The 17,009-nt window shown below is 43.3% G+C and overlaps 1 protein-coding gene and 1 pseudogene across 1 annotated transcript; one reads left to right on the forward strand and one right to left on the reverse strand.

The window, feature by feature from the left end:
* Window positions 1–3,758: 3,758 nt before the first annotated feature.
* Window positions 3,759–5,070, forward strand: LOC124697939 (organelle RRM domain-containing protein 2, mitochondrial-like). The gene is made up of 3 exons (XM_047230462.1): window positions 3,759–4,030; window positions 4,533–4,601; window positions 4,688–5,070. Exons 1-3 carry the CDS (start codon window positions 3,817–3,819, stop codon window positions 4,918–4,920), a joined length of 516 nt encoding a protein of 171 aa, XP_047086418.1. The 5' UTR covers window positions 3,759–3,816; the 3' UTR covers window positions 4,921–5,070.
* Window positions 5,071–5,543: 473 nt separating this feature from the next.
* LOC124702106 lies at window positions 5,544–13,373 on the reverse strand (annotated as a pseudogene).
* Window positions 13,374–17,009: the final 3,636 nt, after the last annotated feature.

The raw sequence follows: 17,009 nt of genomic DNA on the forward strand, positions 1-17,009 counted from the left end.
TGTTTGTTTTTCGTTTGCCATCCAGTGATTTTCTAGCACTATATATATTGACATGTGTATCGCTGAGTTAACATATAAATGAGTAGCATATAGATGCAGCAAAACAGACTGAGTTTTAAAAATATCAAGCATCAGTTGGGACATGTAAGTTAGGATTGTAAAGAAAAAAGAATGCTTGGATCTGAGATAGTGTAGATAGACAAATTATGAATTTTCTATATATATCGTAAAATACCATGGTCCAGCACAGAGCAATGATAGTTTTTTTTCATGACTTCTCTCAAGATGGCTGATGTGATAATGTTCTTCCGTAACTTAGAAATTCATAAAATTTGACAGTTATATAGACATGCTCCATTGCTTATAGATGTACATCTTGTTTTAGTATGTTTGTTGCTTGTACTTAATATTAAATCCTAACTTGGTGTTTCTTGTATAACCTATCCAGTTCACTATCAGAAAGGATTTGAGACAGTGCCCTACATTTAGTAACTTAAAGACTTTATTTCTCAATGGGTGGTGTGTGGCTGCTGACCAGCATGCGCTAATTTGTATTCTCCAGCATTCACCAGTTCTGGAGAATCTCACTCTCCAACTTTCCAAGGTATTAGGTTTATACATGGACAATTTTATGTTATTCAAATTGGCATCCATTAATGTTGGCTATATTTTACAATTGTGCTTGGTACAGACTCCAGAAGGTAGCTATGCCATGAAAACGACCTACAACCTATTGGAACAGCCATTTGCATCTGAAAACTTTAAAAAGGTTTTAGTCATATGTCCATATGTTGATCAGAGAGTTCACAACATTGTGAAGTCCTTGAGCACCTATGGCATACCCCCTCGGAAAATTTATATCAAGACAGACAAAGAAATCATCTGATTGTAACTTGTAAGTTAACCATTTCCACTCTTCATTATTGTTATATTTGTACAGTTTGTGTGCAAGTGTTAAATCTGTAGCAACGAGTTTTTGAAACATAGGAAAATTGAAAAGGTTGAAACTTTCCTGGTTGATTTGAAATGAAAGGGTATACATTTTTCACAGTTCACTCTTAAACTTATACTTGTATTTTAATGGAAGGAATTTTCCACATAGATATACCATAAGCAAGGTATAAGTGGACGATTACATACTCGGCACACCATACTTTTTTACTTAGCATTCTGTATGTAATACGTTATAGGTTACGTTTGCATAATATATCAACATCCACCATACCAAATCTGTACCACTAACTCTATCATGGGTTACTTTTTTCATAATGTATTCAGTGCGTACTGTAAATTTTATATTTGTTCTATGAACTTGGTCAAAGCTAAACTGATTTGATTAAGACAAGATCAAGTGGTTTTTTACATTGTCTGGTTGGTCAGTTGGTGCTAGTTATTTATAGAGAAAACAGTAACATGTGTCTGACTTGGCAAAATTTAGATGAACTTTATGACATGGCAATGTTTGGATAAACTTGTATGCCGTTTAAAATCAGTGACCTGTATTTTGGATTCAGTTTGTGAGGCGTGGAAATTTATTATTGTTCTGAAGCAAAGGATCTCTCTGAATTCCTGGTGATTGTCTTTTTTCTGTAGATCTTAATTCGGTCTGCACAGGTTCAGCTCAAAGCAGGGAGGACAAGATCTAGGCTGTTGATGGGTCCCTATCTTTCTTTATTAGTACCAACTGCGAAGCTTAATGTTCCCGCCTTTTGTCTGTGTGGATCTTCGTAGGAATGAGCATATGCACTTGGTAATATTAGCTGTTGACATGTAGCAGGATCTGGTTCTGAACTTATGCGAGTTACTTATCGATATTGCTGATGCACTTTTGCTTCACGAGTTAATTTGTAATGCACATTTAGTCTTGCTTCTTTCATTGCAAACATTTGTCCTTGTAGCTGTGACTGGGTCTGTGTGCATGGCTGCCCATTATGACAGGAAGACTCGCGCATCAGTGTTAGCCCTGTAGTGTAACTTGTGTAGAATCAATGGCGGACCCAAGAAAAGTTCAAAGCTCAGGCACAGTGTAAATTTAAACGTTTATGATGCCATTTTTTAGCCTAATTGTCATGAAATTAGCCTAAGCGGCCGACCTCTGGGCATAGGGACGACGCCAGTCGCCGCTGTTGTAGAATGTGGAGGCAGGATAGACTCGGGATTGTCCATACTCACGTGTATATACGAGCTCCCTCAAAAAACGAAATCCGAGAAGGGATTTTAATTATTTTTAAAAAACATCTTGGAAAGATGATACACATCAAAAAATTCATGGAACATTTGGAAATTTAGGAATTCCATGATTTCTTACAAGCAAAATTGGGTGAATATTAAAGCTGATTTGGCGGGTGATCCTGAAGACTGTAAGAAATATTGATTTTCAGAGAGCCAATGCTGGAGAAGGTTGGAGCACTTCAGCCAGCAAATGTCCCTCACCTGGGAGCGACTATTGCTGAAGAAGCGGGAGAGCTCTCTCCAGCGCTTCAGTTGGACGCACCTCCCGAGAAATATGGAACCCTATAAGGGCATGTACAACGATGATGACTCAGCTGTCTGTAAGAGGTGGTTAGAGCTGATTTTGGTGATGTGGAGGGAAGAGAATGAGGAGAGAGAAGGAGGCTGTCTGTAAAGTTACAGACGGTCTGCAGAGCTTCTTACGGACAGACTTACGGACACCATTTTTGCTGTTGTATGAAGGGTGTCTATAATTTATACTCACATATAGCTATGACTAAAAATAGATAACTTACAGACAGACTATTGTATACACTGTCTGTATCATTGTCTATAGATGATATGGAGTAATATTACAGACAGCATCTGTCTAAACCAATGTACATGCCCTAAGAGGAAGCAGATTTGGTGCAGGTGAACACCAGTGCTCTCAGATTTTAAAATATATAAAAATTATACATCTGTATTTTTAAAAATCGTCACATTTATCCCATAAATACATACACATGCTCTAAGTAGTCGTGTGAAGTTTCGGTAGAAATTGCATTGTATTTTAAGCTACATAAAAAACAAATTTATAGCTATGTATAGGAGCAAATATTTATTAGAAATTTGTGTTTTTGTATAGCTCAAAATATAACATATTTTTCTCTAAAATTCCTATTGTATCTTCAAAATATTTATATGTATATACAGTAGCTATTTAATTTCAATTGTTTTAGAATCTAAAAAATATGTTTTTTTAAAAAATCAAGAGCATTGGTGCTCATGTGCTAAAGGCACTTTTCGCCCTAGAAGGCTAGAACATTGTGTTCTAAATTTCTAATAGAATGTAAATTGCTAAATCGGATTGCTAACTTCCGGTTAGTCGGAAACTAAGTTAGAGCCTGATCAACTCGACGATCATTAGATTTACATCGTGATTCCTGCATACGAGAATTACATGAATATGCAATTGCATATCTTTTATCTTAGTTACACGTGAATTACATATGAAACCAGGTTGACTGGGAACTAAGCTAATTCCCAGCTAATTCCCGGTCGACCCAGAATTAGCCATGTCCATTGCGAAAAGTTGCTTTAGGGTAAAAGGAAAATGTTCACACTAATCACAACTGCTTGTTTTCATCACACATTCAATATGGATGCATCATATCAAACTGTCAATACCGTCAAGAATAAGCGCAGAGCACAGTCGTCATTTTTGGTGGTTATATATAAGCTTTTCACAAGAGGGTATTTTTCGTTGAAAAGGGTCAAGTTCGTCATTTCCCACCCGTACATCAGGCTGGGCCGGACCTGAACGCCCGGAACGCTGAGAGCTGAACCAGAAACGGGACGGAGGTAGGGTTCTAGCCGCCGGCCATGGCCCTCTCCTCCTCTTCGTCCTCCCTGCTCCGCCGCCTCCTCGGCTCCACTGCCCTTCCGTCCTCCGCCTCCTCCGCACTACGCGCCGCCTTCTGCTCCTCCTCATCCTCGGGCCCCTCACCCACCCTGCCACCCGCGTCCTCCATCTTCGGCGACGACACCGAGGTCACCAACGTGCCGCCGCTCACCACCCCGAAGCTCTTCGTCAGCGGTAACGACTCTCCTCCTCCTTCCCTTCCCGACCCACATGATACTACTAGTTAGCCTCGGGCGACGGCGAGCCCAGTTCTTCGGTATGAAATTTGGGGATAGCTCCAGTGTCTCGGAAAATCAGAGCAATCGATGTGGGGAAATCTCTGTGCCTATGTGTCTTACTATGGTACATATCTTTGTGCATGCGCGCCTAATTGTATCTTTGTGCACATGTGTCTCAGCAAGAGCAACTTGATACTATATAGAATCAGAGACACCCTTGCGTGTTATCAGTTAAATTGGTTGCTGAATTGTCTTGTTGATATGGGCTTCTGCATCTGTCGAATCCTATTAGTACAACTGTTTGTTTGTATTTCACTTTTGCTGCTCTGATGAAGTAACTGCAAAAACCCCAAAGTTTGTGTGTGTGCCGTAGTGAGCAGTAACCCTACTTCACCCTGCTTTTCTCTTCACATGCACATGCTCATAAATCCTGTATGCTGTGATGCAATGCAATGCAGGACTTTCAAGGCTAACTACGGATGACAAGCTTAAGAGCGCTTTCGCTCCCTTTGGGCAGCTCCTTGAAGGTACAAGGCTTTCTTTAGGAGTAATGCTTTCACCAATGTCCATTCATCTTCACAGCTCATTGTAACGCATTCGTCACTTCGTGCAGCGAAAGTCATAACGGATAGAGTTTCTGGGAGATCAAAGGGCTTTGGTTTTGTGAGGTATGCCAGTTTAGAGGAAGCCGAGACGGCCCGGCAGGGGATGAACGCCAAGTTTCTAGACGGATGGGTCATATTTGTTGACCCTGCGAAGCCAAGGGAGCAGAAGCCTGCTCCTCAGCCAGATAGTGTCTCCCACACTGGCTTCAGAACTAATAAAACTGTAGGATGGTGTGGTTAGTCGTGTAGCCTCTTTGTCCTAGGCTCCTAGCTCTACAGATGCACCTGGAGTATCTTATATGCTGTAAGATGTTTGTGATTGTTATTCTGGTGGGCGACAAATGAATAAATAAAATTGATGGTGACATTTTTGAAAATGTTGATGATTTTATTTCTGACTTCTGGCTTAATTTTCACACACTTACATGTTAAACTTGTCATATTGCTCCGCCCTTTACACCCTTCACACAGTAAATCCATGTGCAATGCAAAATGTTCAGATGAGTGCTCACGAAGTGAATGAAACTTCTCCTTCAACACTAGTGCTTATTTGTATAGGAGTGGTGCCTAGTTACTTTAGTTAGGCATCTCTCTAGTTATTTTGCTAAGCACTTTCCTAAGCACCTCCAATTGCACATGCCCTAAAAGACTTCCATTTGGCCAATTTTGCTTCAATCTGTGTATTTGAGGGTCCGGAGAAAACAGGTGACATGTGCCACAAGATGCTACTGCATAAGGCGCATTATTAAAGACCCCAAGACTGCAAAATTTACACCAACACGACTAGTACACGTGCAATTGCAACGGATATTGACATCAGCTACACAATCTGCTAAACTGAACTGAGTTTACAGACAATAAGTTATGCACCTGAGACCGCTCGGGCAAGAGCATCTGCCATCACATCTAAACTTGACACGTGCGGCAAGAGATATCAAGCACATGCGCGGCATGTTGCACCCACTCGGCCGATGCGATGGGCGCATAATTAACCTATAAGCTACTGCACTAGAGATCTCTACAAAGGTTGAGCTTCTAATCACCCGTCTGGCGGTGTAAACTATGAAAACTCTGCACTCAGCTCTGTGATTGTAACTTGGTTTGTTGAAACCATGGGATCGCTCAGCTCTGTAATTGTAACTTGGTTTGTTGAAACCACGGGATCACTTGGCTCTGTAACTGTAACTTGGTTTGTTGAAACCACGGGATCACCCGGCTCTGTAATTATAACTTGGGTTGTTGAAACCACGGGATCAGGCTGCTTGCTAGCAAGTGGTTTCTGCATCAATATCAGGTCCTGAAACATCACCAGAGGGTGTTTCTCCAGCAGTGACTCCTTCTGGCAACAGAAATAGCAATAGAAATGAAATTAAGTTAGTGCTATTGGAGTGGTGTCAGATGATGATAGATCAAGTTAGTTCGAAAAACTGTTTTTTCTTTATGAGCAGCAGGAAACGCGAAAAAAAGTGTGATTACCTCTTCGTCCGTTGAAACGGTGAAGCCAAGCTTCTTCGACCAGATTGAGGCCATTTCAGGATCAACAGGAGCCGTGAGAAGTCGAACATTCAGGGCTGTCAGATGTGCCTCAATTTGCCTTAGGAGAAGTCTGAAGTAGCCCTGCAGAGAGAGATGGAGAGAAAGCCAAAAAGATACGAATGTTAGTTCTGTACGGTCTACGCAGACATGTTAAAATCATTACATTGGTCTTTTTAAGTATGAAAACAGTACAGTAATGGCCTCCAATATTGGTTAGTCAACAGAAAAAATAGAATAAGCATATTAAGGGCCTAACTTGAAACCCTGCAGGCCCATTTCTAACAGTACAGCTTTAGAATTTGTGCAATTAGTTCTTTGAGGGTGGGGTGGGGGGTCATGGAAACACTCTGAAGAAATCGTTAAAAATGATCTTCGTTATAGTAGTCTTGATCTATAGTTCAAAATAAATTCCAAATTACTTTTATTAACAGGGTATATTTACTGTATTCTATTGTTCAAGAACTCCATCATGTAAAATGTACATTCTCCAGTTAATAGTCACAACTTCATTCTCATCACACAGACCACGCACTCTATTGGGATATGGAAAATTAGATCTACTACACCAGAAAACTGACAGTTCACTATGAACTATACAGTGTAAATTCATTCCCACCTTATTCCTGTACTCAGCATGTGTAGCAACAAGGACAAGTTCTGCAACTTCTTCCGTGTGCACTTTCAGAATTGCAGCTGACAAAACCAGTTTACTGCAATACAACCACATAAAGGAGAAAATTTACAATTAACCAACTGAATAATGTAAATACAAAATACAAGCACTTGCTAAACAAATGTAAAGACTGAAAGTGTCAACGTCATAGCTGTGCACAGACCAGTTAAGCAATAACTGCTAAAACAAAAAACGACTTGATCAGAAAGAATACCTGCTTGTGGTCAACACTGCACAATACACTCCTCTAAAATCCTTCTTTCCGCTGCTTAAACCCGTGCTGCAAAAGCAATTAGTGTACTTACTTGAGTTGACGAGATGAACAGCAAAAATGCAGGCAGATACATATGAATGCGGCTATTCATACACCATTTAAGAGTTAAAATATTAATCAAGAACATACGCAGTAACCATATCTTGGATGACCTCACTCTCATGGCCATCTGTTTCAGGAAATGCAACCTATAAATACAGAGATTAAAGTGAGACTTTTGCAGCCTACAAGCAACATGACAGACATATGGTTGGGAAGTTTATCATGAAAGAAGCAAACATAAACTCCTCGTAAAAGAACTTACTTTGAAGATTCCGATAATCTGATTCATGTAATGCTGCACATCGCGCCTCAGATTCATTCCACTTAAAAGGTGCCAACAAACATTGGACCTTTGATGCCTGATCTTTTCACGGTTGTTCAGCAGTTGGTGCAAAGAAGCATGAAGTAACTGGCATTTTCTACAGCAGCAGAAGTGAAACTTCATATATTCTCCCAAAACATTCAGAGGTGCCTGAAATGTTCGATACAGCAAGTCAGAAATGTCTTTCGCTAGATAAGCTTTTCTCCGCCGCATATGAAGGAACGGTTAGTACATACCTTCTTTTCTTGAAGTCCATTATTGTAGCATTTAACATGGCACGGTCTCTCGCACTACAGATAGGATTATCGCATAAATTTCGAGACAGCAATCCAACTATCAAGGCAGCACTTAAGACAAAGTAATTAAGCAGAACTAACCTGGTTACAGAAGATGATCATGTCTTCACTGATTTTTCCAACTGTCGTAAAGGCATCACTGTCAAAATAAAGGTGCAATTTATATATGAAGGACCTAACATGATTATGCCAGTTCAACAGTGTACATTAATATTATTCTTACCCACACAAATGGCAGCTCTCTATAACAATTATTTCTTGTAATGTCCGTTTGAGTGGAACAATAATAGGTCTGCTGGTGGTGGAACGTTCTTTGCTACAACCTGTAATAACAGGAATAATTGGCACAGAGGCAAAGAGCATGAATTGTTTACTCACATAACTAAAATATGGAAGTTCAAATGGCCATTGCTTCATTGTAAATAGTTCAATATATTACCACCAGTGGTAATACAGTCCAATCTACTGTGATGCCACATGCCATGTCTAGACATGGTCAGCGCAGTCAGGATTCAACTACTACCTAATTATGAACTTGAAACAAGTCACAACAGTCCTGCCTTGGAAAATCTACATCAGGAAGTTGCCAACATGCCTTTTACAAAAGATCTATAACAAAATTTACTTTTTAGCTTATGTATTAGCAAAGAATGAGCTATTTCATTTCTGCGTACTAATTCCTGCATAAATATGTCCAACTTTAATGTTAACTATACTCAGTCCAAAGCACGGGACCTCTTCTAGTTTGTATTACACCTCCATGACATGGTTACTATTGGCTCTCACCATGGATCGTTAGTGGAGCAAGCAAACGCTTATTGCTCAGTTCCTATGGTCTGAACCTAACTAAAAGACAGTATGCCACCAAATAGGTCAAACTGTTGGGAAGTAGAATATTCTTTCCTCCGAAGTGGTATACTACCTCCGTCCCGGTTCATAGGGCTTGCGCGTATTTCTATGTCGTAAATTTTATCAACATAATACAAAATATACATTATAAAATATATATCATTAGAAAGCTTAGATGTTCTACTTTCTAATGATATAATTTTTATATTATATAATTGATATTATGTTAGTCAAATAGGTAACCTAGGGATACGCGCAAGCCCTATGAAATGGGATGGATGGAGTACTTGTAACAGGCTATAACCTCATTTAAACAGGGCAGCAAGATGACATTGATCAATATGCACCCATACTCACAAGGGAAAAATTAACAGAGATCATGAACAAAAGCCCCACAAAATACAACATATAAAAAGAAGAAAGCTCAGCAGCACATTGCTACTGGGTTTTATTAAGGAGAATTCCTTATTTGACATTACTTTTGAATATGATTCCTTATTTGGCCCTGGAAAATTTTGCCTTCCCTATTTGACGCTTGGTGTAATTTTTGATGCCTTATATGACACCTACCGTCTGTTCTGTTACATTGTTCTGTCAGATTTTTTTTCTGGTGGACCAAACTACCCTGCGTTAGTTACTAGTTGTGCAAGCAAAAAAAAAGCCTATCGAACCATTCTCCCAAACCCGACCCAACCTGTCCCTAACCAAGCCCCCCACCCGAACCCTAGTGCCGGCGGCTTGCTTGCTTGCAGCGGCGGCATGGATTTACGGTTGGCGGCGGGGGCGGGTGGCGGGCCAAACACCGTGGCGGTGGGCGGCCATGGCGGGGCTATGGACGGCGACCCACGAGCGGCGGCGGAGGGCGGCCATGGCGGGCTTACGGACGGCGACCCACGTGCGGCGGCGGAGGGCGCCCAAGGCGGGGCTCCGGACGGCGAACCCGGCGCGGCAGAGGGCGGCCAAGGTGGGGCTGTGGCGGTGGGCAGCCAAGGCCCGGTGGCGGGAGCGAAGGACTCGGCTGCAGGCTTGGGACTAAAAATTGCTGTCCATTTGCAATCTTGTGCTACTGAAAATTAGATATACGTCCTTCAAAAGGACGTAAACAAAAATATGTACAAAAAAGAAAAGGAAAATTAGCTGTACATACATGCTACAGGGGAGGTTCTGCCGTAATTTTTTTAATTAACATGTTCAGTACGTACCTGCTAAACCATGAACAATGTACAAACTAGCTATTCAAATTGGCAAAAATGGATTAACCATGGCTAAATATGTGTTTTGCATATCTTTTTGGTCACAATATGCACCAGGGGCAAAAACGACCTTTTAGGTGCCCAAGTAACACCGTTAGTTGTTAAATGAACTAGAGTGTCATATAAGGCATCAAAAAATGCACCAAGTGTCAAATAGGGAAGGCAAAAATTTGCAGGGCCAAATAAGGAATCATATTCAAAAGTAGTGTCAAATAAGGAATTCTCTCTTTATTAAGTGGAATAAACCGCATATTACCTGAAGAAGCAAGGTTAGGGGGGCATCAATGTCGGAGAAATCAACGCTGCTGACTCCATTTGAATTTAGACTGTCTTGCAATTTTAGTGCCAGCTCATGAAGTGTCAATCCTTCTAGAGTATAAATGTTACGATACCTGAAACAATATTTACTCTCCATTTAAACGAATTAAACTAGTAAGCTATCATTTTGAGTTGAAAACTTACAAACACTATCATGAATGGCACTTTAAGAACTTTGAACACTTATAAGTCAATAAGTTTAAGTTAGGTCAAGTTTCCGTGTCAAACTGTGGTGCTTACGGTTGTCGTCTTTTCCCCATTCCAGCATGGTCTTCAAATTGTGAAGGAGTAAGCTGAAGTTGAAAGAGAACATCACAACCATCCACTGATCAGTAAACATAACAGTAAATACAGCCTAAAAATCTAACATTGCTGATTCCTAAGTTTGAGATAGTTACCTCTTCATTGCAGCAATCACAGACTATGCATGAACCCCGTTTATAGCCTTGCTTTAGAACCTACAAACAGGGAAGTATGAGTGCTCCTAAGAGTCTTACAAATTCTGCTAGGAGAAGGGGTAATAAAGTCCATGTAATTATCTAGAGGACCTCTCCGTGCTTCAACTTATACGTCAATAAAGTAAATTCTGGAAGGCCACCCTCCTTGAAGACCAGCGGGTGCAAAGTGTTATCCCTGATGTAAAAGTAAACAACAGAGGTTGATGATTATGCTTCATTTCAATCCAATGGCAAGATCTCCCAAACATGACATGTCAATAAAAAACTACAGATTTAACCATTTACCTCACTTTTGATGTCCGTGACTCTTTTGCCTTTGGCTCCACACTGTGATCTGAGGGTGGCTCTTGAACGACTGAAACTGGACTTGGTAAAGCCGGTGATATTACTGCAGCAGGTGCAGCAAAATTGGGCTTCATAACCTCACAACTGAGTAGACCTGCGGTTTTCTTGCTAGGAGTTTCTTCAGTGTCACTTTTCATTGAAATTCCTGTAGATAGATCTGAAGTTCCTTTCTCAGGGCTTCTGCTCAAGGTTGGAGCTGAAGATTCAGTGCTTCCTCGTTTATACTGCCACCGTGGCCTCCTGAAATTGGGCTTTATAACCTCAGAACTGAGTGGACCTAAGGCGTTTTTGCCAGGAGTTTCTTCAGCGTCAGTCTCCATCGAAGTTCTTGTAGATAGACCGAAAGTTTCTTTCCCAGGACGTCTACTCAGGGTTGGAGCTGAAGTTTTACTGCTTCCTTGTTTATACTGCCAACGCGGCCTCCTGAATGCACTCCAGTCCAGGTTTGGGATGGGATCGCTAGTAAATTTTTTCAAGGCACTTGTCGAAGTAGTGGCTCTAGTTACATGAGTTGTCAGTCCTGCCGGAGACTCCTGTGAACTAGCAGTGGAGTTTGGAATAAAACTGAAGTCAGCGTGGTACTCTGAAGGATCATGATACTTAAATGCATGCACTTGCTATGTACACTTCATAAAAATGGTAAAGACAAGCTGGTCCAAATTAGTAAGGTACTGCTTCACATTTGGAGGAGCTTAAACTTTAAAGCTAGCATAAAACTAATGGCCATCTGTATTTGACAAATGTAAGCATTAAGTCATACTTCCTTGTTCTACCCTATGGACTTATTAAGAGCTGCACCCAAATGTGTATTAAGGAAGGAACACCTATGGTTTTTATGCGATCTGAATATACGGGTGACTGAATTTTTGCATGCACAGTAACTAACCGTTCAGTTGAACAAGAATCTGAAGCCGCAGCACCTGAATCATTATATTCCACTTCCACTTGAAAAGAAGCTAACAAGAGAAAAGATAGACCAACATAAAGATTAACAGATCCTGAAGTAGAACCAAAAGTTGGAAAGCCTTAGGTCATCACTGAAAATACCTTTCCACTTTTCATATTCAACCATATTTGGAGGAAGACCAGTCTGTTCTTCAATCAAGTCCCCAAGCAAGTCAAGTCTTTGATATTTAAGTGGCTGTATCAACCTATAGAGAGAAACTCCAGTCTCCAAGAAAATGTGATCGTTTTGGTTGTTTGTAGACTTGCGAGCATGCTTCTCAAACTCACACGCATTCAATATCTACAATTTACCAAGCATCACGATGTCAGTCTTGATTTGTCAAAGAATTAACGGGTACAGACACGAGAAACAACAATGCGTGCAGTGCGGCAGTTAAGATATGAGAATGCTCACAGTACTGTAACCACATCGTGAGCAACCACAGGAATATCCCTGTCCGTTTATTCGTCCAGGCATCTCCACCTATACGGATCACCAAATGAAATTTATAAGGTCAAAACGATGTAGGTCTGGTTTGAATCATCATGCGATGCTGAATCAAACAATTATTATACTGGTTGAAGAAACTACTAGACGCACCCCATCCCTCCTGTAGGTCACTCTGAAACCTTCAAGAAGCCCGGTGAATAGCAACCCTCTCACCTCCCTCAGTAAACTATCCGGCTTATACTTGGTTTCTGCCAACTTGGTATCTGCCACTTGCCGATACTTCTTCTTCAACACTCGCTCTGGCCGATGCTTTGTTTGCTTCACTCGCGCCGGCCGACTTTCTCGCTTTGCTTCCATGACTTGCACTTGAACTTGAGTGGCTGTGGACAAGTCATTGTCCCTGTGCTGCTCTTCACCTGTAATCCTTACGTCGACCACATCAGGCATCTCATGGTCAGCACGGGCCGCATTCTCAATCTGCTGCGCAGCGTCTATCAAACTCAAGCCGTGGTGGATCTGAGAAGGCCATTGAATGCCACCCATAGGATCCGACTCTGGATTACGTCCGCTGGTGAAAAAAAGGAAGCATTAGGACTGAGCAGACATGCGATGAGTTCTGCGTTTCTAGTTTTAGCACTTTGCGCAGCATATAAATCGTGAATTTGGTCATAGTTCTGAAATTCTATCGGAGTGCTGCCGATTTTCATACAGCGGCAGAAGGCCTTTGGTACGATGAAATCGCGGCAGAAGGCGGCGCGTATTAACGAATTGGAAACGCAAATCGGGGAGTCGGATTGCTAACCAGAGGTCAAGGAGGGACAAGCCGGCCTTCTCCTCCTCGGTGAGCATGTCCTCGGTGTGAGCCTCCTGCGCCGCGGCGTCCGAGGGGGCCTGCTGCTCCACCGTCACGTCGCTGGCCTGACGAAGCATGTCCGATTCGGCGCTGGCCGGGGGCGCGGCGGGCACCGTCATCGGCACCCCGGCGGCCTCGGCGGGCACGTCCCTGAGCTCGTGGAAGAGGCGGTGGAGCGATTTGCCGTTGGGGAGGAGGAAGATGCGGTCGTTCTGGTGGCTCTTCGATGCCGCCCCCGCGTGCTTCTCGAACTGCAGCGCCGACAACGCCTGCACGGGGAACGAACGGACCCGTCAATTTTCGGCCGAATCGGGGCCGGACTCGCCTGGAGGCGCGCGGGCGCGCGCACGTACCTTGCCGCGGCGGCGGTACTCGCAGTCTTTGGAGGCGTAGGCGCACGCGTAGCCGCCCTCCGCGACGGAACCCTGCAGAGCAGCCTGCGCGCGGCGGATTTTTTGGGGTTAGAATCGGCGATTTGGGCGGAATCGGAGCGTGGCGGCTGCGGCGGCGACGACGGCGAGCGTGCGTGCGGGCCGTCGAGTCGCGAGGAGAGGGGAGGGGGGACTCTTCGTGTGGGTTGGGATGGACTGTGTGTAGGCGAGGGACACTCACGGCGTGTTTGGCGAAGCGGTACTTGACGGGTCCGGCACGCCGTTAATTCTTGCGCCGCTATGCTGTGCCTGCATCGCGACGACGGCCTGCTGCGCCCGTGGGCCGTGGCACCCTCCTCCGGCTGCCGGTGTTGGTCCGGGCTCTGCGCTCGTCGCGGATGCAAGTCCCCGGTGTCGTTTTCTCCACGGCCTGCGAGCCGTGAAGCTGCTGATCTCCAAGCCCAGCGACTGCAACTTTTTTTTTTTGAGATAAATCAACAACAGATTCCAGGCGTCCATGATCTCCACGGAATGCCCTGCGGGTCAGCCCATAGACCAGCAAATATGGCGACTGCCCCAAGGCCGTGGGGCAGCCTGGCCAACGGGCCGTGTTTTGCCATGCTGGGCCGAGGCATGTAAGCTCGGCACGTGGCTAAACGGGTCATGACACGCCTAGGCCGTGCCTCGGCCACGGCTTGGAGCACGTATGCTGCCTCGACCCATCATGTTAAGGCCGATGACACGGCAAGCTAGTGAGGCAGCCCAATCGCTATCACTAATTCCTAGTTAATCGCCCAATCACTTGACCCCATCGTTAGATTGTGTCCCCTTCTCTATCCACATTGCCCAAGGAAACTCGATCGGGGCAAGAGTGAAGTGAGGTGCTGCAGGGAAGAAGGATGACCACAACATGCAGAGTAGAGGAATATGTGGCCAGTCAATGGAGGAGCTCACGCTGGTTGTGGCGGCTCACGCGGAGGACGGGCACGCATGCCAGATGACCCAAACGGGCCTAAACGTGTCACATGTCAGCCCGCTAAGCAGAAAGGTCATGATGGGACCTAGAGCTAATGGCATGGAGGCGGCATGGCCCACATGTATATGCATGCCTTGATGTCTTGTGTCATGCCAGGCCGACGTAAGGCCATGTCGGGCTAGCCCATTGGTCATGTATGTGTGGAGGCCTCTAATATATGCTATACAACACAGTCTGAAAATATAACTTCCCTATCAAATAACAACAAGTTACCGAGCACAAGCATACACACATCACTAGAAACTTATTTAGGGTTCTGATCTATCACAAACTATGAGGGGGATGAAGTGGATCTTCGAGATGGAGTCGGTGATGATGTTGGGGATGATGGAGAGACTGCCCTCTCCCCTACGCTAAAGAGGAGTTGATGGTTATGATGGCTTCGGTTCCCCACGGCGGAGGTCTCGGAGCAGCAGAATCTGCCCTCTCTCAGAGAAGGAGATGACTTCCGTCTTTTTCGCCGCCTCTTAAATCTCGATAAAGTTATGGTGTAATGTGATGCAGAGCTCCCCATTAAAAAGACGGAGGTGAGGCGACACAGGAGGGGCAAGTGCCCCCTCCCTTGACGCAACAGGGGTATCTAGCTGCACCATGGGGCCCACTTTGGCCCTCATGCCATTTCACATTGACTACTTGTGCCCCAGGTCTATGTAAAACTTTTTCCTTGATTTATTTGAGTCCCTGAAGGTCCCTAAAACATAAAAATATGAATTAAATACCAAAACAAGGGACTTTATAAGAAAGTCACATTAATCATCTAAATAAGTGTAAATAACGCAATATCAATGCAAATAACAATATAATCTATACAGATATGATAATATAAAATGCATTTATCAGCGCCTCCCAGCCATCCACCCACTAAAACGCCATGGATGGCGGCAACAGAGCCCGCGTCAGCCCTCCCGTCGTTGATTGCTTGACTTCCCCGACCCCGGAAGCCGCAACGGCCCCAACCAACCCTATGGCACCACCCCTCTGCTGGCTGATAACTGCAAGAACACATATCAGATGTAGATAGTTTCTAAATAAGAGTATCGAACCACGAGGAGCTACTAGTAGTGATCTTGAGGCCCTTGTTGTTATTTATCTGAAATCACTTAAAGTTGTCTCAAATGTCAAGCGGGGTTTTTAATTTAAATGGGTTTTAAAGGGTGTTTGTAGAGTAAATAACTGAAATTGAAGAATGAAAGTACAACTAAAGATTACGTTTGAACTACAATAATAATAAAAATGTTCTCGGAGGTTATTGGTTTCACCTCTAGCATTAACTAAGAACACAAACTAGATAATTCATATCTTAGCCATCGTTGTACGTGGGAAAGGCTCGAAGTTGGAATATGTATCTCATAACATATCCCTGAGTAACCACCGCAATGACCTTCGGCAAGCCACATATTGATCCATCACAATTAAGGGATTACCCCGTGGTTATTTGTTAATTGTTGCGAGTCCCTTCTTATCCCCTTCTTCTGTATAATAGTGCACCGCACACGGTATGTCACTTCCCACCGTATACGCTATCAAACTTCCGAAGGTAGTTTCCTCATGCGAACCTTAGGCAATTGTTACATGGTCGACTTCATGCAACAACACAATACAAAACTAACATACAATGATAGTGCGAAGCTATAAATTATGTTCATTCATATTATAGTACTACTAGGGTTTCTCCATCTCCCCCAAGAAGGGAGTGGACTACTCACACATGGAGACAATCAAGAACATCATCATAATATTGCGGACGAAATAGGAATAATGGTGCGAATTCAAGTACAAACCCACAATGGCAATGGAGATAGCAATCTAATGAGATGGAGGGAATGAAGATGATGATTTTGGTGTGGATGATGATGAAGGTGATAATGCCTTGTCCTACAATGATCCGGGTAGCAGCTTGGATGAGGCCCCTTCTTGATCTTCCTTGAGATCTCTTCTGGGACAGTGTTCTAGTGTTTTTGGTCGTGTACGTGCTTGGATCTCAGATCCGTCTGCGCGGGGGGTGAAATTATTTGACGATGCGGTGCTTCTGGCACGTGGTACGGGCGGACGGGCCTTGCTCGTACCGATGCCCGTTAAAGTTACTGGAAGTTATCCTTGCATTGTTCTTTCTCCCAGGTGCATAATTAAGTGATGAAATGATTTATATCACATCAAAATGCTAGAAAATGACAGTTTTCATTGATATTTTATTATCAACTTATTATTTAAAGATCATATGTAGACACACTGTAAGGGTATTTTACCCTTATCCATTATTTTGGTAACTATGACACCGTGCTAGAGTATTTGGTCTAATAAATGTCTA

Source organism: Lolium rigidum, chromosome 3, assembly GCF_022539505.1.
Source record: "Lolium rigidum isolate FL_2022 chromosome 3, APGP_CSIRO_Lrig_0.1, whole genome shotgun sequence".
Taxonomy (NCBI): domain Eukaryota; kingdom Viridiplantae; phylum Streptophyta; class Magnoliopsida; order Poales; family Poaceae; genus Lolium; species Lolium rigidum.

What these genes read in the sequence shown, in the direction of transcription:
- LOC124697939 (XM_047230462.1), top strand. Translation starts at nt 3,817, where the DNA reads ATGGCCCTCTCCTCCTCTTCGTCCTCCCTGCTCCGCCGCCTCCTCGGC. An exon ending in CCCGAAGCTCTTCGTCAGCG is followed by an intron (nt 4,031 to 4,532) that starts GTAACGACTCTC and finishes AATGCAATGCAG; the next exon opens with GACTTTCAAGGCTAACTACG. An exon ending in CTTTGGGCAGCTCCTTGAAG is followed by an intron (nt 4,602 to 4,687) that starts GTACAAGGCTTT and finishes CACTTCGTGCAG; the next exon opens with CGAAAGTCATAACGGATAGA.